The 21,515-nt window shown below is 38.0% G+C and overlaps 1 protein-coding gene across 11 annotated transcripts in view; it reads left to right on the top strand.

The window, feature by feature from the left end:
• The window catches only part of FAT3 (FAT atypical cadherin 3), a 405,288-nt gene that overhangs the window by 295,587 nt on the left and 88,186 nt on the right, over positions 1-21,515 (top strand). For 8 of the 11 annotated variants that reach the window (XR_004355164.1, XM_032678483.1, XM_032678486.1 and 5 more), the window contains 4 exons: positions 3,507-3,821; positions 5,733-5,943; positions 6,358-6,426; positions 14,843-14,982. Coding sequence is in view for 10 of the 11 variants with exons in the window: in XM_032678483.1 (XP_032534374.1) it covers positions 3,507-3,821; positions 5,733-5,943; positions 6,358-6,426; positions 14,843-14,982 (735 nt within the window). In the remaining variant the exon portion in view is untranslated. The remainder of the gene's footprint in view (positions 1-3,506; positions 3,822-5,732; positions 5,944-6,357; positions 6,427-14,842; positions 14,983-21,515) is intronic. The other 3 variants (XM_032678484.1, XM_032678487.1, XM_032678489.1) reach the window with 2 other exon arrangements.

Genomic DNA, 21,515 nt, shown 5'->3' with positions numbered 1-21,515 from the left:
CCCCATGAAAGTGGTGTAAAAGATCATATTATTCTTGTTGTCTCTTGCATTCAGACCTTATTAAATATGTCATCACATGCCTTTTAAGACATTCCACCCTTGCTGAATGGATCAGCCCTTTGTATGATTGGTCAGAGATTCCAAATTCAGCTTTTTGTGGCCATATATCAGGTTTGGGAGGTCGTATCCTCTGTTTAGGCTGTCTTGACACAGCATGAGAAGCAATATCTAACCAGAAGGGCAGAGGGGACAGTAGCTGGCCGATCCATCTCAGGTTGCACATGGTCAAGGAGCTGCTTGTCTGCAGCAGTTGTATCTGGGTACCGGACTCGACACATAGTCTGGAGGTGTTCAGCATTTAGGAAGGCACATGCTGACTAAGCAGCCATTCCTCATCTCCTCTGGAAAAGCCATAATTTTGGTCCTTACCATTTTCCCATCTTGATTACTGTGAGATTCATCTCTTGTTTGGTTTTGAATGGCACATCTTGACAAGCATATATTGAGACAGTCTGTCATTCACCTTTTTTCTCTGTTTTTTTTCCCTGTCATGCTATCTGCAGGTTTCTAAACAAAACAACCTCACTGCCCGTAAATTACAGCTTCTCTCCTGCAAGCTCTCCTGTGTCTTGCACATCTGCCTTTCACGTTTCCAGAGATACCAACTGTGAATTAGCTTTTGTATCTCTGTCCTATGAACATACCTACCTCCCTTCTCTCCCTGCTTACTTTTCACTGTAATTTTCAGCTGTTTAAGGGTTTTACTGAAAACTATGGTAATGTTTGAATCAAAATTGTCTTGGTTCGAGGGGCCTCTAAATGCTGGTGTGATACTGTGTCCTAATGGAAATGGTATTTGCAGAGTGATGTGCTGAACTACCCTTCTGGTCCTCCCCGTTTTTGTCTGGGAACAATTTTTGAACTGGCAGCAACTTGTTGGTTTGTTTTCATGTGTTGTCTTGGTGTTTTTATTCTTCAGAATAGAGGAAATTTTTGCAGTTCTTTTACCTTGTTTATGGCTTGAACCTGAATAGCCAGGCTGGAATCTGGCTAACTGGAGCAGAGAAGAGGGGTCTGCTGGGGTGCAGATTTACAGTTAGGGAAATAATAACATCACTGGTGTGAGGGAGGCTTAATTAATTAATTTACATGTCTGCAAAGAGCTAACTTCAGCTCTCGTGTCTGCCACTCAGAGCTTTTTGAGTTGAGCTACATCCTGTCATTTTAAAAAGTTTTGAGTGTTACCCAGAGAAAAAGGCTTAGTTGGTACCTAACATTTTCCTCTCTAGGGATGTGAAGTTTTATCCTGAGTAGAATTTACTAACTTCAGGCCTTCTATGTTAATTTTTATGCTTAACTGACATTTTGTTTATAGCCATTACTATTTTCTTTTAGCTGTCAGGAAATATTTTCAGTGCAACTTCTTTGTTACTGAATAGTTTTCCCTCAAATTTGGGTTTACAAAAACATACAAGCGCACACATGTATTTACTGCCACAATGCCATATTAGTGAAGATTTTGGCAGTAACCTAACAGACTGTGAGACAGTACTGGTAAGACAGGAGAATGCTTCACTTCTTGAGCAGTCTCTTGAGTTAAGTAGGTTTTTTTCATCATAGTTGCTTGACTGTTTATACCACTGTGGTTTACAGAGATTTTATTATCGTTATTAGTTGTAAACTCTTTATCTCTCTCACACACACCTTTTTTGTAGATTACTGCTAGCAGGTTGAAGAAAATGCCTTTTTTTAAAAATGCTGTAGGATCTGTTTAGAGAACAAGAGTTTCCAGAATCTTGCCAATCTTTTTCAATGCAAGAGCATTATCCCCTAAAAAAAGCATTTTGTTGGCATTTTTTGATTTTGGATTAGTGTGTCTCTGATTGTTTCTATGCAGTACAGACTGTACCGCTTGGCATCATTGATTATTTTATCTGTGGAGAAATCCCAAAAAAGGTTTTCCTTTGTTAACCTGTACTCGGGCCAAGAGCTTGACCAGTTGCACCAGAGTAGAACAGAAATAGACAGGATCAGCCTCATAGTGGGACAAAAGTTATTTATTGCTGAAAGCTTTTAATAAGAGAACTGGCAGAACTGGCTTTTTGTTTGCTGCAGGAGTACTGACGTTCTCCCGAAGTGGTGAAGTGAAAAGACTAAAGTTCCTGGTGGCGTGGCTCTCACCGACTGGAAAGGCGGATTCACAGCCATGTGTGCAGCCTTTCAACGTTATAAATGCTATTCAGTAGAGTTAAATACAGGAAATGGAAAAATGTCTTTTACCTTTCTTATAGAAAATATGAGTTTTCTGCTGATTTCAGTGTTATATCGTGATTACCCTAAGTTTAGACTTCTTTACACAAGGATGGGACAATGCCAAAGGACATTATTGCCAGAAAAATTTGCTTTGCCTAAGAATTGGATATCAGGACTATTAGATTTTCAAGGGAACACAGAAATTTTTAAGGAAAAGTAAAACATGAAGAAGTTAACCAGAAAACCAATTAATGTGTGATGATCAGTATGAGCAGGGAAGGGTATGTAATATCTTGGCTCACTATCATCAAAAATTGTTATTGTGGGATTCGGCATGTTAGCATATGTAACTGCAAATGAAATTTGAACTTCTTTCATGCAAACAGAAATAAGTTCCTGCCTTATTTCTTTCTCATTAAAAAATGCAATCGAAATATTGAGAGAGAAGTTTGAAACATATTGATTTCATTTTGAAGGCATATTATTAAATCTCTTGAGGGCTTGTTGATCTTGAATCATTTCATTTTCATGGTGTTTTGGATTGAAAATTATTAGTAATTCTGTTTAAGTTGCAGCTAAATTGCTAATTAACTTTCATCTCAAAGATTTTATTTCTTACATGTTTCTGGCAGCACAGTGCACTCTTTACAAAATGCAGCAGAATTTTTTTTGTTGCCTGCCTCTCTGTGCTCCTTACAATCATATAAAGCAGGTTTGGAATTAATGAGCTGTCACATCTCAGATAATGAATGAAAAGAACTGACAGAAATTCTTTTGTTGTTTAAGAAATTCCAAATAATTAATGGGAAAAAAAGTGACAGAGGTTCTTTTAGGATTTAAGAAGAAATACATCTTTCAAATTCTTTCCATGACTGAAGAAACTTTAAAATATGTTTGCAAAAAAAGCAGGCATCCTGTTTAATGGGTTAATTCCAGTTCTCCCTTCTGAGATAAACTTGCAGGATTTGAGATATATGTTTTGAGAATAGCTTCCTGGAGTGCACATTCCCCATTCCAGATTCATGTCAAAAGTAAGAAATGTTCTGGATTCCTGGATTTGCTATTATGGACAAATTTGAATTAAGCACTTAGCACATTTATAGTGAGTATGTCTCACATACACAGAAGATTTTGTAAACTGCAGTGCAGGTTAGATTTGGGGAGGGCAACATTTCCTTATGGTTTATGTTTTTTTCCAGTTTATGAAGTCCTGTTGTAAGCTATTCAGAATAACATCTAATGCTGTTTTTCAGGTAACTGTCTCAGATGGGGGCACATCTCCCAAGCAGTCCTCCGTTTGGGTGGTGGTCCAGGTTCTGGATGAGAATGATAACAAACCACAGTTTCCAGAGAAAGTCTATCAGATCAAGCTGCCAGAGCGGGACCGTAAGAAAAGAGGGGAACCAATCTACAGAGCTTTTGCTTTTGACAAAGACGAAGGCCCTAATGCAGAAATCTCATACAGCATTGTGGATGGAAATGATGATGGGAAGTTCTTTATTGATCCCAAAACAGGGATGGTTTCTTCCAGAAAGCAGTTCACAGCAGGGAGTTATGACATCTTAACAGTAAGTGCTTTTTCATTGACATACAAACCCATGATTTGACTGACTTTTTTTTTAGAAATAGGCCCTCCTGTATAAAGAGTGATATATGACTGTTTTTACTGTATGACCTATATGTAAGATCTGTCTGTATTAAGAAATCTAGTATTCATATACAACTACTGTGAAAAAATTGAGTCTGACATCATTCGTACTATTGCAGGTAGTGAACTACTCTCAGAGTACTAAGACAACTTGTTGACATAAGCCATTTCCTTGAATACACAGAAATAAAGACCAAGCACTTGTCTGCTTGCAAAGTTATATCATGTTGGACTGGGCAGATACAGTGATGAATGGGTGTTAACTTTTTTTGTGAACACAATTTTACTGCCCCGGGTAGGTGGCCTCACCCAAGAGAGGAGTACTGTGTACTCTGTGTTTTGGTACCCTTCTCAACATATTAAAGAGTTTAAGTGTGGTGGCAATTTCAGTTAAAAGACATCTTCATCAAAGTTCTTTCAGAACTCAAATTATGTAGTCAAAGTCAAAGAAAGGGAGAATACAATATGGTGGGGTTGATATAAAGCAATATAAGACTGGAATGAACACTCTTCATCTACAGAAATAAACCAGTAAGTTGTAGTTAAGGAGTTGGAAAAAATTGTCAGAGGTCCATGGTCTGACCCATAGTAAAGGAAGTGATGTCTCTTACAGTAGCAGGTCTCTGTTGAAATATCTTCATAATGTTGGAAACTGTGATAGGAAAATGAGTAAATAACAAAATATTGAGAAATACTTAGTATCAGAGTAGAATAGCCTTCGAGTGAGTGAGTACTTTTCCCTCTGGAGAGCTTGAAGTCATATCTGAGATCTGACCGTTATTATAATGCAACAAGTGAAGATTTTCTACTTGAAACTACTCATCACACCCTCAGCATCTTTTTCCTAAGGACCTGCCTGCCTAGAATGGAGCAGGGTGTTGAGTGTTAGGAGAGGAAGACACAGGGTGAAGTATTTCAGGAAAAAAAAATTATTTCTCATTTTTAACAGGTATAGTAACAGCATATTTACACCAGTGGTCCTATATAGCCAGAAACATTTCCTTTAGTTTTAAAAGAAAATCCCTTTGATTAATATTGATGTTATCCTCCTAAGCACCCATTTTGTAACCTGCATTCACCCTTCTCTTAAGCCCAGTGTTTGTTGCTGCTCATCTTGTCTTTGCTGTGCTAAATCCATAAAGCATGCCATGCAAATATCAAGTCTGTTCATCTTTCTAGAGGACTTTATAATAAAAAGAATTAGCACCAAGCAGAGCAACTCCTAATGAACGTGACAGAGAGGAGAAATAATATAAAATAAAATATGGCAATATTTTAAATTAGATTTGTTATGAAGAATGGGGGAAATGACCTGAAACTTATTTAACTCAATTAAAGATCCTGAGGAAAGCAATATAAGGAATACCAGTCTTATCTGCAACACAGATGCCATTTAAAAGCAATCAAACATGCTCTGGGTAAGCATGTTTTGCAAATGCATGGTCTCACAAAGGGTCATTATAAAACTTCCAGCTTTGATGCAAGAAGGAGCTGGGTGTAAGATGAAATTGGAGAGGGAAACTGATTCTGGAGAGGAGGAGCTGTGTCAGAAGTGCTTGAATTGCATCTCCAGGAGGCCATACACCAGCATTTTTGAAACAAAACATTTCCATTTAAAATCATTTGTTTCAGTTAAAGTTAAAGCATAATGGAAAAAAAAAAAAAGTAAGACTAGAGAAATAAGTGCTTATCTTCCTCCTTTTTTTATGGGATTTCACATATAGGATTACAAAGGCCATTTTCCAAGAAGTTATCATCATGCAATAGAATTAGGTCTGAACTGCTAAGCTGGGATGCTCAGCCTGAGCCCTCTTTTCTTTGTACCTGCCAGATAAAAGCAGTGGACAATGGCCGGCCCCAAAAATCTTCAACTGCACGTCTCCATATTGAGTGGATAAAAAAACCTGCGCCCTCACCCATGCCCCTGACTTTTGATGAACCCTTTTACAACTTCACCATCATGGAAAGCGATAAAGTGACAGAGATTGTCGGGGTGGTCTCTGTGCAGCCATCCAACATCCCTCTCTGGTTTGATATTGTCGGTAAGTTGGGTGCGAGGAGGATGCCTCAGAAGTAAAGCATATGGACGTGGTTTTGAGAGCAAGAAAACTAACCATGAAATGGTCCCCCCATATTAAATCCACTTTTGTAATGGTGAAATGAAAATGCTATTTTAATATAGTGATAACAACAATAATAATAATCCTGCTTTTGTTATGACTCCTTAGCTAAGCTGAAAAAAGAGCGCTGTATGGCTGAATTGTTTTTTTTCATACTATGTTATTTACTGCAATCTTAATGTTGTCTGTCATTTAAATTCTATTGTCATACTTTGCTAATCTCATTTCTAAATGTATTTATGGTACTTAGACTTACTGTCCCTCATTTCTCTCTTTCTTCACCTTTTTTTCTGCATTCTGTTCTTTTTTTTCTGCTTCCGACTGCCCTGCTTCAAGGTGGCAAGCATGCTCGAGAGATGTTCTATATTCTACAGACAGCTTGTGGGCAGAACTGTTCAACAGAAGGTACCCTTAGTGCAAACACATTTGCTAAAATACAGCTATCCAGGCTGCCTTTTATTTTTGCAAGTTTTTTGAGACAATTTATATTACATCTTTCATAAGTGCCTGTGACAGGATGTGATGCGACACATGGTTGTGCTGCATTTCTTTCTATGACAGCTTTTACCATATTTGTGTCCAATTATTATTTTATTCACGGATTTTCCACAGTTTATCACAAATAATTAATTCAAACTTTTCACAGTCCAGTGCCATCCATTTAACTGTGAAACAGAATGGAATGCCTCAACATATGGGTTACAAATGGAGCCACCAAAAGTTTGTCTTGAATGCAAGCTGAAACAGAGAAATGTGTTTTGATGTGAGATTTCAACCACAAAATTGCCTTACATCAAATTCCTTGTAAAAATAGGGAGGGATAAATATCCTTAACAAAATGGAGGGGAAGCCATAGAAGTCTTAAAATCACAGGGAAATGCCACTAGCTGCCAAAATGACAGGGAGTAAAGGGTCTCGGTTGGTTGCAGTAGAGAAATGTGAATTAGTGTTCCTAAGCATTTCTTTCCCACTTCTGCTGCTGATTTGGTTATGTCATTTAAAGTAACTCATTTAACATCTCCAAAGTGAGAATTTCCCTTGCTAAATTATTTTGCTCCTTAATATTTGCAGATGCTTGTATGTAATGTTTGTATACCCTTGGATGTAAAAGAGCGCCTGTGCACAAAGTGGTGTTATTTAAATGAGGGGTTATAAAGCAAATGCTATATGAAAGATTAGAGAAACAAAAAGCTTTTCCCACAGACTTAGCGGAAAGTGTGCATCAGCAGTCTTTATTTACAGGGATTGAGCCTGGCTCTCATTTCAGCAGAGCTATTTGCAAATGGGTTTAGCCAACAGGAAGGACAGGTACCACAAGAGAAAGGGTCTTTCAGAGTTGTTTTCATCCACCCTTTATTGCCATTTTGTGCAGATGAAAGACAGAAACAGCAACATTTCCTCTTTGAATTTGTAACACGATTTCTGATGTGCCAACCATATTAAAATTAAACTCAAAGCTATTATCGTGTTCTACGGCTCCTGCTACTCCCTGGGGAAAGACAGCATATGTTTCCTATAGTTTTCCTTCCATTCCCTCGGTTGCTTCAGTATCCTACATGCAATCTATTAGCTAATGTTTACATTTCCATTCCCTTCTCACTGACCCTAATTTTCATTCCAGGAGAAATACATCTTTTTTGATGTTATTGACACCTTTTTTTGTGTTTAAACCTTTTGCTGGACTCCTTTTGGTCCTTTCCATGGCAACTTCACCAACTCTCATTAAAATGCTGTATCTGTTAAGCCCTTAGAGAAGCCCCTGCTCTACCACTGCATTCTTTTACATCATTAGAATCACTTACAATCAAGCAACACCTTATAATAATAATAATATTTCATTTTTGCCTAACAAACAGAGATTATAGGGAGAGCATTATAAAATTTAAACCTTTAGTTTGTCATTTAATAGGAATAGCCAACAATCCTGGCCATGCAGAAGACCTGGCGGTTCCAGACACTTGGCATACAAGGTGCAAAGACAAAACTTACCCTGAGAGTTTTACAGAACAGAACATTGTGTATTTAGATTATCTTTGCTGCCATTACTTAGTGTCAGTATCGAAAACCACTTTTTCTCATTGTTCCTCAGTATCAACATGTGGGGAAAAAAAATGTTGACACTTTCCTTTTTGGGGAACATTGAAGTCTAGTTCTGAAAAGCCCAATGAAAGACATGGGATATTAGTAGAATTTAATTGTCATGTATGGAAAGCTGTATGGGACTGCTGATGCAAGAGATGGTTTCTGTGCTGCTGTAAAATCTAGACCTGATCCTGCTCCATCTGGTATTTTGTGATTCAGAACCTCCGTGCATAGTTCACAGTAATGTCAACAAAAACCCTGAAGGCTTTTGTAGAGGCACAGTTTAATATAGAGTTTGCAGCTTGACCTTTATCTTTATGACCTTTTCAAACTCAATGGGCATTGGAATTCCAGAGGATCTCTTTTTTTAATGCATAACGTGCACTTTCTCCCATCTAAAAAAAAAGAGGAGGAAGGGCAGATGAAGTTTGACTATATAGTATTCTGTCTGCCTAACTTTGCACCTAAATTATGTACACTTCAAGTAACTGTTTTTGAGTTAATCAGTTCCAAGAGAGGAAGATACCTTGTAGTCGGGAGATCATCTTCCCTTTATGGACTAGAGAGGGACAGGATGCTTAGCTGTTTTTTTGTTTGTTTAATTGGGAATAGTTGAGATGTCACACCTGCTTTCTGTTTTTAGACTGCATTCAACACCAGTCTCAGTTCATGCAGATCCCACAATGTGAAAGCCATAAAGATAGGTTGTTTCAGTTATGTTAAATTTATTCAGTCATTTATGAGAAACTAATTTTCAATGGGAACTCCAAGATAAGTCAGAAACCTTTATTTCTCCCACATAAATTGATCCTTTTCTGTCTTTCCCTTTGTTAGTGGTGGGAACGGTGTGATGACTACTTTGACACTGGAGCTAAGCTGCATGGTGCTAGTTTTTGCTTAAGTAGCATGTTGCACAACATCTCTCTGGTTTTCCAAACAGTCCTCCCTCTATGTTTCCTTCTTCCCCCAGCCTGTGCCTTTGTAAGGGCAGCCAAACTTTGAAAGCACATCAGAACTTTTTACCAACGGTGCTTAAATGGCGATAATTTCAATATCTATTAATTTTAGTTAATTGTCCATTTAATTCAAAGTGTTGCAAATTTTCATTAATGTCAAAAACATGTAGCTCCCTAGCTTCCTTTGAATAATCTTCTCTGGGAACTATCTAAAATACCTTTCTGCTTTTTTTTCTGCTTTTTATGCCCTTGCTTTCAGCTTCTTAGCAGCAAACTCAAGGCTTTGATTCTCTTTACAACAGTTTTATCTGAAAATTCAGTCTGCATTGCTTTCTTCTTCTTAGCATGATATAGTACATAGAAGAATAATATTTGCATGTCATATTACTAATATTTACTGTTACGATTAACAAAATCTGTAGATGAATTTTTATTTCTTGAGACAGTTATTGAGTTTATTGCATCATCTTTGAAAACAAAAGAAATGGAAATTTTGGCTTTGCAGATTTTTCTGAAAATCCTAGAGGTACTTTAGACTAACCTCTAATTTCAGGGTGAATTAGTTTTCTGTGTTTTTGCTCTAATTCTCTGCTCTGAGCAATGTGAGAATTGTAGCAATTGGCCCAATTTATCATCGCTGTTCTTGCTGTTAGATTACTTTGGGACAAGAGAAGTAAGAATCTCCTCTGCCCTGAGAAAATGTGGTTTAGGCAACTATTCTCTAAATTAAATCATCTCCTGTATTTCTCTTCTTGTCCACTTGTCCATTGTGGCCTGGTAGGCCAAATGAGACTTGTGTGAGGATCTCAGTATATTCTGGCTCTATTAAGTTTGAAAATGAAGTATGTATGTTGTTTGCTATCTACCAATGAAGGAAGACTCTTGCCAGGTTTTAGCTTGTATTTGATTTGGGGATGTCCTTTAGAGTTCAGTGTGATCCATCTTCACATCTAAGACTGAACAAGTCATTCTCCACAGTCATCAGATATGCCTGAGATGTGTATTCAATCTCACCCTTCTGGATCATTCCACGGGAAAAATGGAAAAAAGTCCTCACATGGGACTCATTTGCCCACAAGTCCTCCATGTTTTCTTCTCAGAGGTGAAAATAATTTCTCACAGAAGCATGATCCCATCTTAAACTGCGTATCAGCAGCTGATAGAAATATAGGGAGGCTCAGCATCTTCCCAAAAACAGTCTACATCTAGGAAAAGTACTACCAAAAAAACTAATTGCTTGCAGCAAAATACAGTATAAGAGGAATATGTTTGAAAATTAAAAGCCCCCAGCACTGAAATTCGAAAGGACAGAGATGCAGAACCCACGTTCTGTGGGAATGTAAGATTTGCACTGTATCTTGCCTTAGGCAAATTCTCCAGCTGACCTCTAGAAACCCCTTCTAACAGGTCAGGACGTTTTCCTTGGCCTGTCCATTGCACCTCTTTTGTTGTTAGTTTTGCAAGGTACAATGGTTTGAGGATTTTTAGATATCTCTTTTATTAAAAGGAAAATTAATTCTTTCCAAAGCACATGGGACTTTTGTCAGAAGAAAAAATATGCTCACAGTGACTATGAAGCCAAGAAATAAGCTAAGAACAAACACTCCAGACTCAGCCAGAAAATATAACCACCTCTATACCAAGAACCCAACCTGTAGTCTCTTGGCTCAGAGCTGTCTCGGTTCAATTTTAAGAGATCTTCTTAAGTGTACTGTTAAGTGTACTATCTGTTAAATTGAAAATTGGAGCTGTTCTAAAAATCTGTAGTTGAGGGCCAGCTAATAAGATCTTTTGTACCAGGGACTGTTTCTACAGCTGTCCGGATAACAGCTGGAATTGGAAAATCCTATATGAACTATAACATGCTTTCAGATAACATAAAAAATTACTAGTTCTAAAAATTTAATGCTTCCAGGGCTTATGCAAGAGCATTGAGATCAATGTCAAGAAAGTAAGGGTGCAAATCATCTCACTTAACTTTAGGTGTCCAAAGTGTAGACATAACTATCTGTGCTAGGTGACTTTGGGAATCTTAACAGTCAATTAGAGAGAAAAAGTGCTTTCTGCATGAATTTTTATCATCTCACCGTGATAAGTCTTCTCATCCAAAGATGGCATTGCAATGTGGAATTTTCATGAAGCCCTACTCTAATCACTTCAGTCTAATCAGAGTATCTTAAGGAAAGCCTTTAATCTGTATTGAAGATATATCAGCATTACATTTTAGCCTGCAATGGTATTACAGACAACAGCTAATCCACATCTCTCTGAGGTTATTCAGTGTTAAAATGCTTTCTCAAGACATCCTGTCTAGCAAACTTGCCAGTTCCATCATCTTGCCTTTGTCACTGATTTTCCAAAAGTGCCTGAGGAATTCTTGATGTATTATCTTCATTTGAAATATTTCTTTCCTAATGCAATTGCAAGCACATTAGCAAAGACAACTTCTACATATTTGTATCTGAAAGCAGGGTTTAGTGGACAATAAAAAGGAAAACGTACCATATTCTGGAAAATGGAATAAGTAATGAAAATTCACATTAATAAAATTGAGCAACTGAACAAAATGCCATCATCCTTAGCCCTCTTTCATCCAAAGATTGTGATCAAAGAAAATGTTAAATGGCCGGTAGTAGAATTGATACTGTGGAGCTTATGGCACTGCAGTCGAGCTCACTTCAAAAGAGTGGTAGAGACATGGCAGCATGCTTTCAAAACCCAACTTCAAGTACTCCAAAAGCCAACACCTTCTCAGCTGTTACCTCCCAGGAGCTCAGCCCTTCAACCTCAACGTGGGCAGCTTTGTAAGGAAGTGGTTTTACGATTTCCCAGCTGCAAGAGTTTTTAAGATAAGATTCCTATTTGTTTTTACATAAGAATTTTATCTGTCTCTTCGTGCAACTCCAGCACCCATACATCTTTCAAAGATGGTTGTGATGGATGCTTCTCTGGGTGCTTCACAGTAGGCCTTGCGTAGACTTAACACATCTGAGGACCTATTTTGAGTATATATGAAAGCTGAGGAGCAGTACAGACTTTTTCCAGACTGCCTCTAATACTGCAGATGAGAGGCAGGACCCAGTATCTCAGACATTATTCCCAGAAGTTCAGCCATCTGCGTGGTTTTTCATCTAACCATGGTGTGTTAAAATGTACCATACTGAATCATTAATAAATCAGGGTTTCACTCCAAAATAGATTTTAATCACAGATCTCACAGCAGGATGCTCTCTGATCCGTCTCTGCCTCAGTGTTTGATGCACTTTCTGCCTTGTCTAATAGAAAACGATTCAATGTAAAATGAAGTGCATTGCCTGGTTAGTTACAGGTGTAGACTGAGGTGACTGGCAACCAAGATTAATTTGTCACTAGACCATTTTGGAAGATGTGACAAATGTATAAAAAACTCACGTGATGGATTCCATTCTTATGCTGGGGAAGAATATACTTCACTTAATGAAATCAACTTGACGAAGGTGGTGTATTTGCAATAGACTGCGACCCCAGCTCTGAGCCAACAGATGTTTAAAACATCTGTTGCTAATCCCTCTATGTTACTTTCTGGAAGTTTTAAAGGCAGGGGGTTTTTTTGGAATTGTAAGCCAGTTGATAGCATATAATTTTTGATTGCTCATTAAGATGGTTATTAAGCATCTTGAAGTACAGACTTCCACTTTGTTTTCATGATTATCAGTAATGAAACATGCTCTTTGTAAAGAGCCTACTGTCCCAAGGCTAGCTTCATTTCAGCAGAGATTTCCTTGCATGAATCTCAAACTCTTTTCTTCAAAGGAGGTTTTCATGGTGTAATTTTTCTCAAGTAAATCAATTTAAAGCATTAATTGGGAGAGAAACTTTTTCTTCTAGACTAACTTTTTTTTCTTTTTTTAAAGAACACTGAAGATATGATCAATGTCCAAATACCTTGCTATTGCTTAAATGTCAAGGGCAATTATGTTTGTTTTTTTCTAGTGTCAGTAGTGTTTATATATATATATAAATTGAGAAAACCATGAAATTTGGGCTTGCAGAAGGAGGGTAGGAAATAAGCAATCTCTCTGTCCACCATAAATCACAGCAGATCCAGTGTCAGTGTTTTCCTGGAGAACCATAACTGCATCTATTAGGCTTAGATCTGTATATACATATATACATATATTCAGCACAGGGAACTCTGGTGGCATGTCTGAAACTACTGCATTTGGATGATTTCAGTGGGCACAAGTTCACCAATTCTACCTTTCCTCTGCAGTGGTTACCTGCACTTCTATTCCTCCTCCCTCTTTCTTCTCCCGATGCCTGAATGGCTTCCAAGGCAAATACAGACAGAGCAGTTGTTCTTCCAGCTTACTCTTTCTTTGCAATAGCCGGTGCAAGAGGTAGTAGTGAGGGTTTCTTCACATTAAGGAATTCAGAGGCTGTGATTTTGCTGTGGTTCGTCCTCATCTTCAACTTCTTTGAATGCCAAAACCTTTTTCCTCTCACTAAATTCATGACTGCTTCTGAGAATAAGACCACTTTTTAGTCAGCAAACCATGCAGATGGGAGAGTAGAAGAGACTCTTCTCTTCTCTGTCCTCAGCCATAAAATGAGAGCCATTCTGTGATAATACCAGCCATTCACATATATATCTCTATACATATTGCATCACAGCGAAGTCAATGGAATGAGTGTTTTTCTATCTGTGGACCTCATCTTGAGGTCCGAGAAGCTTACATAAGTTTTATAGACAGTGTGATTGGAAAGGCTTTTCCTCTTTGTAGAACTGGGTTGTCAGGGAATGTAGCCAGTGACATTGCATTTGCTGTGTGATGAATATACCTCAAGAGTTCGTTTGTCAGCAGTGTTGTGTTCCACCTTTCCTTGTCCCCAGCTTCCAAAAATTTCATACTCAACTAATAGTAAATTACACTTTATAGATGAGTGAGTAAGAAACAGCTTAGCAGCAGGGAGTGTGTGCTTTCTTTTGAAAATAATGAGTGGTTCTAATTTATAAACTGTAACTGTGGGTGAGAAATCTTGTAACTCTTAAATCTCAAATTATTTATAGCTTTCTTTTCCTTTTTAATAGACTTTTTTTTTGGTCTTTCACCTGAGACTCAGGAGAGTTTTCCCACTGCTGCATCATTCAGTGTGTAACAGGAAAAGGGGATGTTAGTATTAGAACAGTGCTTTGTAAGGTTTTTTTTATGGAAAGGAATTTAGGATGTGTATCCTGTCAGATCTATTGAATAATTCCTAAAAGACTAGTAAAATTTGACCTTTGCTGCCAGCAATTATCATTTTCCTTGATATTAACTTAACAAATCTCTATTTGCATTTTAAAAATTGATTATAATTGCAATTTTTAAAAACTCAAGATGATGATCTTTGCACCCAGAAGCATCAGTGAGAATTTCCTAAAAATAAAAGTTGTAGAATAAAACCCCCTTGAATGATTTTTATACAAAAAGGTAATTTTTCGTGTTCATTATCCAAACTACAAGGACACACATCTTATGGACTTACGGCCATTTGATTCTTTTTATAGACTTGACTATGGTTTACTTAAATATACTGCTAGATTTTTTTTTTTTTGGCAATGCATTTTAGTGATATCTGCTTTCCAATATACAAACTGTGCTTTGAAATATAAATGAGTTATGAACAAAGAGGTATCACTAGATATACTGTGTATGCTAAGGCAAGCCATTAAGATGGATGCCAGTAAACAGATATGTCCACTTTTCAATGGAAATTTTCCAGAGATGGCTAATCTAACTGTATTTTTGTGCAACAATTAGGAGGGAATTACGATAGTTCTTTCGACGCGGAGAAGGGAGTGGGCACTATTGTCGTTGCAAAGCCCTTGGATGCAGAACAGAGGTCAATGTATAATATGACTGTGGAGGTCACCGATGGAACAAACATTGCCACGACTCAGGTAGAATATCACATTCCTTTCTTGGCAAGTTATTAATTTTTTAGTGGAATATATATGCTATAAAAATTAATAATTTTTCCATTCAAGTAAAACCTCATCCTTTGAGACCACCGATAACTATTGGAGGGGATATTTTTCAGAGCCTTTCCATCTGGCTGCAAAGAATCGGCTGTTGAAGGTTTCAAAGCGTTACTTCTCCTTTTGTTCTCTTCGTGCTCACATGAAAGTAATTTGCCTTTCTCCAGCTGAGGGAGTCCCTATCACAGGCAGCAAAGCATAAATTTTGACAATTGTGTCACCCCATAATGGTCCAAAATACAATAGTGCTTTCTGTGGTGTTGGGGAATATTGCTATTGATTGTATAAATGGAGTTTATACCTCTCATCCTCCCAAGACCCAAATGTGGGACACAGGATCAATGGTTCAGAGAAGAAATTGTTCAGAGGCGAAACTTAAAATTCAAAGGATCTCTCCTTTAGTGTCACTGCCTGCAATTAGATTGTCTTCTGCGAAACAGCCCCACTGAACCTTTTAAAACCAGACTTGCTTATCAGGCTCGGTGCCTTTCATCAATTAAAGAGTCAGGTCAGGTAAACATGAAGGGCTGGGGTAATGCTGGCTCTGACACATCCTTGATGGAGAGACCCCGGCACAGCGTCTGGGTATCTGTTCAGTGGAAACCAGTCTGGAGTTGGGTCATGGTCAGGGTCATGGCACAGGGACAGGGACTCTCAGATCCAGGTGACACCAGGCAGATTTCAAACAGCAAAATCCTTCAATATGAGTTGGAGTTGTGGAGTATGGATTTCTAAGGGCCTGAAATTCTACATCTGAGTTACTGCTCAAGCGTAAATGAAAAAAAAATAGGTTTGTGATGTTCTTTGCCTCTTTATAATGCAGAAGGAAGGCCTGAACATTTTTTATATTTACATATATGCATGCACGCACAGATGCTTCTGTTTTACCTTGCCTTCTTGTTCAAATAGTTCAAATGTAAATCTGTACTCACTGAGGCACAACACCAGCTTTCCTAAGAGATTGTTAAATCATTGAGTGCTTTCTCAATGATTTCCTGTTTATAACCAGCCCTAAAATATCTGATAATTTCTCCTGATAATCCTCCCTTGTTAAGAAAACATCAGTTGATAGTAAGTTAGGTGGTGGGAAATCCACTGTTTTACCTGTTAGTTTCAGAATTAATTGCATCTCTGCTAAAAACATCCCTTATTTTAAGCTTAATTATATCTGGCCATATTCCCTGTTATGCCTTTCTCTGCTTAATTAAAGAACTCCTTAAAAACCACTATTTTCTCCCCAGGAAGCATTTACTCACAATGCTCAAATCACCTTCCAGTCTTCTGGTAGACAAGTGAAAGAGAATGACTGACCTCTTTTTGTTCCCGTTCCATAAGGCATTTTCTGCAACTCTTGAGTAGTCTTTTTGTTATCCTTTGTTTTTTAATCTTGGCGACACTCTCAGTCCACATTTCAGATGGTGTTGAATTCCTAACATGACCTTTTTTGTTTCTTGTAAACATTTCAGCAGAAGAAATATTAAAAGGCATAGGGAATTTCAAACATGCTAGATACAAGTAATTTCTCGTGGATATTATGTTTATTGTTTCTGCTGCTTTTGATTTAATAAATTGACCCATATAACAGTCCTCAAAACCTATTTGGATGAAACCCCTATATTTTTAATTAAAACATATGGTAAAAACATATTTCAGTAAAGCTGTTGCATTCTAAAAGAAGCCTCAGCATTCTTTGTAACAGTGATGTGACCTACTTAGGAATGTAAGATTGTCATTTCAGACTGAAATAGTATAGCATTAGATAATCACTAGCGGGTACAGACCCTTCTTTCCTCCACCTCCTTTTCTCAATGTGGATACTGCTTAATTGTTTAATTATGGTCAGGGTGTCTGTGAATGTGTTTCTTTTGGTCTTCACAACGGAGATTTCAAAAGCAACTATTATCTCAAAACTGACAGAATTATGGCCTGCCTATTTATCGCTCCATTTTATAAAACTTTCCTGCTGTATTTTTGGCTGTACTTTGGAGCCTTTGGTTACCTTCCTCATCTTTATTTCCTTCTGAAACAATAATTTAAAAAAAAAGTCAAACTGATAGGTTTAAGTAAAATACATCATAGAAAAAAATAACATCTACTGATGGTTCTCAGTGGCCTTATTCTGAGTTTTGATAAAACAACATTGTAAGTCTTTTGTCCCATGCACATACATGCATTTTTAACTGTAGATGCAGGAAGATATGGTAGAAGAAGTGGGTAGAAAACAATTATATAAATTCATCCCCTTGTTTAACAATAAAATAGTATAAAGTTCCCCACAAAGTGTGATGGTTTATTATGAGACAGCTGATCATCACCATGTGAAATGGAACAGTCTTACTTTTTATTCCACCCCACCTGTTTTCCTTTATCTCCTCCTGGCCTTTTGTCTATTATATAGTGGGAGGTAGTAAAATACAGCATAAAAATGCCAAAGATTTTTGTTTTGGTAACATGATCCCTGGTATGGACTTGGGGAAGTTTCTTCAGCAATGTTCCTGCATGCCTTAAACTCCGCTAAACTGCTCACTTCCTTCATGCCTTACTGTGCACATGGTTCATTACTGTACCATGAGAGGAAGGAGATCATTTTGATTTAAAAGTTACATCTGTTTTAATAATAGTTCACTGTTGTGAAAAGAGGCAAGAGGAATATTTAAAAAAAAAAAGTTACAAACTTCCTGTGTAACGGAAAGCCTGATTGATTTGGGGATGATCAAGGTTTCCAAAAAGAATACAGTCTCCAAAGTGAGAACCAAAGTGCCAGGACTTGTTGAGCCGCTGCCATTTACTATACTGCCTGTTCAGCTGAGCGGCAGCTGTGCTGGCAGCACGGTTGGGATAGAAAGGGATGGAGGAGGATATATATGAACAAATGTTGACTTGTTTGATTTATGTATTTGGAGTGTGGGTGTAAAACTTCTATCATGGGAATTAACTTCTAGGATGGCTAAGTCTTCTGACTTAGCCAGGGAGAGCTTTTGGTTTTTTCCCTTTCCTTTTTCCTATGATTGCTTGAGGCCATGCTGTCATTCGTTAAAGGCTGAAGGTGTGTGTTTGCTCTAAATCCTCGGGAATCACAATTCCTGCAGCTGCCAGGCAAGCTGTTGGCCTTTGGGAGGGGGATCAGGGCTTCTGCATCCCCTGTGCTAGAGAAAGAGCCAGGACAGCAGCTCTGCACAGAGACTCTGTTCCTTCCCACTGCCATTGCCTCCCTTTGGGCTGCACAGCGGTTTTTTGCCCTTCCTTGAGCAGAGAGAGGACTCTCCCAGCAAGAAATCAGTGTAGTGGCACCTAGATGCCTGCTCCTGCCACAATTTTTACTAACTTTGACTGTGCAATGTTAGAAATTCTCCTGGTCACAAGTCATGTTTATCCCAAATCCTTCTTTTTACTGAGCAATTAAAATCTTTTACCTACAAGCAGAACAGAGGAATGACATTTATTTACTTAGTACATACTGTACATTTATGTAGTACATACTGTTGAGTTTTGCTAAAATACCCACAGAAGTAGAGTACAGTGGGGAACAATTGAACAATCGTCTAAGTTATGATAATGTTTCACTTTTACTGAGAATGTTGTCCTAGCAGATTGTTACCTCTTTTGAGAACAGCCTCTTGGAGTGATGGTATTACATGAAAAAGACAGTTTTACTTCTTGTTTATTTTCCTACCTTTTCCTTCTTTCTCATCATCCTAACTGGTATAGCAAAGACACTTTAGAGAATGAAGGCTGTTACTTCCAAGCTAGGAGGCAAAAAGCACCTTAGTTCCGCTTACTGCAAAACCATCTCACTATTTACCAGTAGAGTGGACACTCAGAGAATAACACGCATCTCCCTCTAAAAAGTTTTTGCAGATCAAAACTTAGGCCACTTATAATACCTTCAGCTGGACCCAACCAGACTGAAAGAGCAAATGGAAAACATTACTGCTTATTGCCCCTTTCTGTCTTTCTCCCCTTGCAGGAGATTGTGGACTTTTATTTATTTTTGTGCTGAGGATTGACCTTCAACTGTGAGTTTCAGTCTCACCCTTCAGAGAACACCTTTTCTTTATAAAATTTTCTTGACAGAGAGGAGCTGATCAGTCACTCTGAGTGAGGGTGGTTCTTTTAACTGAAAAGCTCTTCTTACAGGAACATGGCCAAAATGTAGATAAGACATCAGAGCCTTCCAGAAGCAGTTCTGGACTGTGGATTCTCCTATGGCAGACAAGGAGACATGAGGTTTCAATTCAGTTTTTCAGTTTTGCTCAGTTGAATGTTTCCTCCAAACCAGAACTGACCCATCCTTGACTTTTTTTCTGTCACATCCAGCAATCTCGGCACTGCCCTGCCTGTGGAAGAAAGATTTTTCTTTCTGTTTTAACATAACAGAAAGGGCAGAGTAAAATATAAATAACTGGCCACTGAGGGTAGTAGGGAAACTGCATTTTTATGTTAAGATTGAGGTTTGGGGGAGTGAACAACTTGTCAGAAAGTAGAAAATAAAGCTGTATGGTAACACTATTGAAAGCAGTATTAAATCAAAATAGGTTTCAAAATCTGTACAGAAGTGCAACCTGAGTTTAAATAATTCAGGCACTTAATAGGCTGTACTACAACATGATGCCCAGACCAAACAATTAGCCAACAGATTCTTACAGCTTCAAATGACTCTAAAGCAGCTGCTGGCATTTACCCAGTTTTCACTCAAATACATTTGTGCCTAAACCAAATGTGTTTGTTATGGGCAACGTTAAAAACAGCTTTGGAGAGACTTCCTGCATTAGGTTTTGTCCTGCTTTAATTTGATTGTATTTCTCTAGGCCTTTCACTTACCATTTTGAGTACAAAGTCTTTGCTAATGTTCTGAGTGTTACTTTGCCTAATTTGTAAGCTTGGAGGCCTGTGAATCCTTTATTTGAAACTCTCCTTAACTGTGGGAAATAGGAAGTGAGCAGGGAGAAGCAAATCTTTTATAGCGAGGTGCTTGTTCAGACTGTAAATTAGGCTTCACACAAAGGAAGCAGAAGGAGGCAAGCCTGCCTTTCTGAAGCCCAAGGTGCACTGGAAAATATATGGGCTTTCAAGGAGAACCAGGCAGAGACTGCTTTGCTGCATGTTTGCTTTATGAGCGTGGAAAAAAGACTTGAAGCTAATGTTTGTCAATGAAAAGTAGTTCAGTCAGTAATCTTGCACAGCTCTCCACAAAGAGGAATCCCTACTTGGTGGCAAACCAATAGTAAACATTTCCATTCATCTCCTTTCGGGGATGTGTTGGAAAACTTTTAAAACCTGTCTTTGATTCTACGCAATGGGTGTTGTCACTACTTAACACCCCAGGCACCTACACAGTAATAAAGGTTATTTATGCAACACAGCTCATTCTTGCCACGTCTTCCATTTGGAAATAAGTCTGTAGAAAGTATTAAATTACACAGATACTGTGAGTCGTTGAGTCACTTCAGTAGTATAACACTTGATTTGGGGTGAAAGATGTGCTACCAGCTGGCTAAAGCTTAAGACTTCAGAGAGCAGAGTGCTGACCCTTCTGAAGTCATTGGAAATTTGCCAGTAGTACTAAGATTTTATGCCTAAATTTGACATCCATTAAATGAATTTGAGAAACTTTCCTCATGTTAACAATCTGGTGGCATTCAGTTTACTCAGCTTCACATATGTTTGTAGGATACGGTTTTCTATGAGCCTGGTGTTCCTGTCAGTGTCACATTTGCCCATTATTAAAGGAAAAGGTTACCCCCTCTTTTTAAGTAACACCTTACTAGAAGTAATCCTTGCTGGAGCAAGAAATCTGCATAACAAAGGTGGCATTTTATGGTGACCTAATAAAAGGGGTGTGGATCAAAAATAAACCTAAAACACCTTCCCTTGCTTTGCTGCTGCACTTCCGTGGCTTTGATAAGTCATTTAACCTTGCTGCAAGACAGTCTTTTCCTGGGCAAAGTATGGGGATAATGGTCACTTACTCCTCGAAAATGTTGTAGGGACTGAGGGACTAATATTTATTTAAAGTGGGACTTAAATTCCATTTTATCTTACCTGATTTTGTTTCAAGTGACTCCCAAGACAGTTCAGTTTTTAAGAACATTAAAGAGTTCCATTTTTTGGTTTAACAGAGCTTGAATAATCAGTATTCCCATACGTAATCTAACTTTCTTTTGTTGCAAGGAAAATCCACCCCCTTCTATTAAAGGAGAGACTGTAATGATAAAATTACATTTGAGTTTTGGGGATTTTAAGGGACAGCTGACAAAAATTAGAAATATTCTTAACTGCTTCAATAGAAGAAATTGTCATCAGTAATGACTACTTTATTGATTAGCATCTCTAACGCCTCGCTTTCCATCTCCAAATGGAACTGGCTGTTGAAGTGCAGAATAACTAATAAATAATGTGTATTTTGATGTGGGTCACTTGACAAATCATTAAAATACTGTCGTCTCTGGGGAGGA

This window comes from Chiroxiphia lanceolata, chromosome 2, assembly GCF_009829145.1.
Source record: "Chiroxiphia lanceolata isolate bChiLan1 chromosome 2, bChiLan1.pri, whole genome shotgun sequence".
Classification (NCBI taxonomy): domain Eukaryota; kingdom Metazoa; phylum Chordata; class Aves; order Passeriformes; family Pipridae; genus Chiroxiphia; species Chiroxiphia lanceolata.
This window is presented reverse-complemented; position numbering and strand designations above follow the sequence as displayed.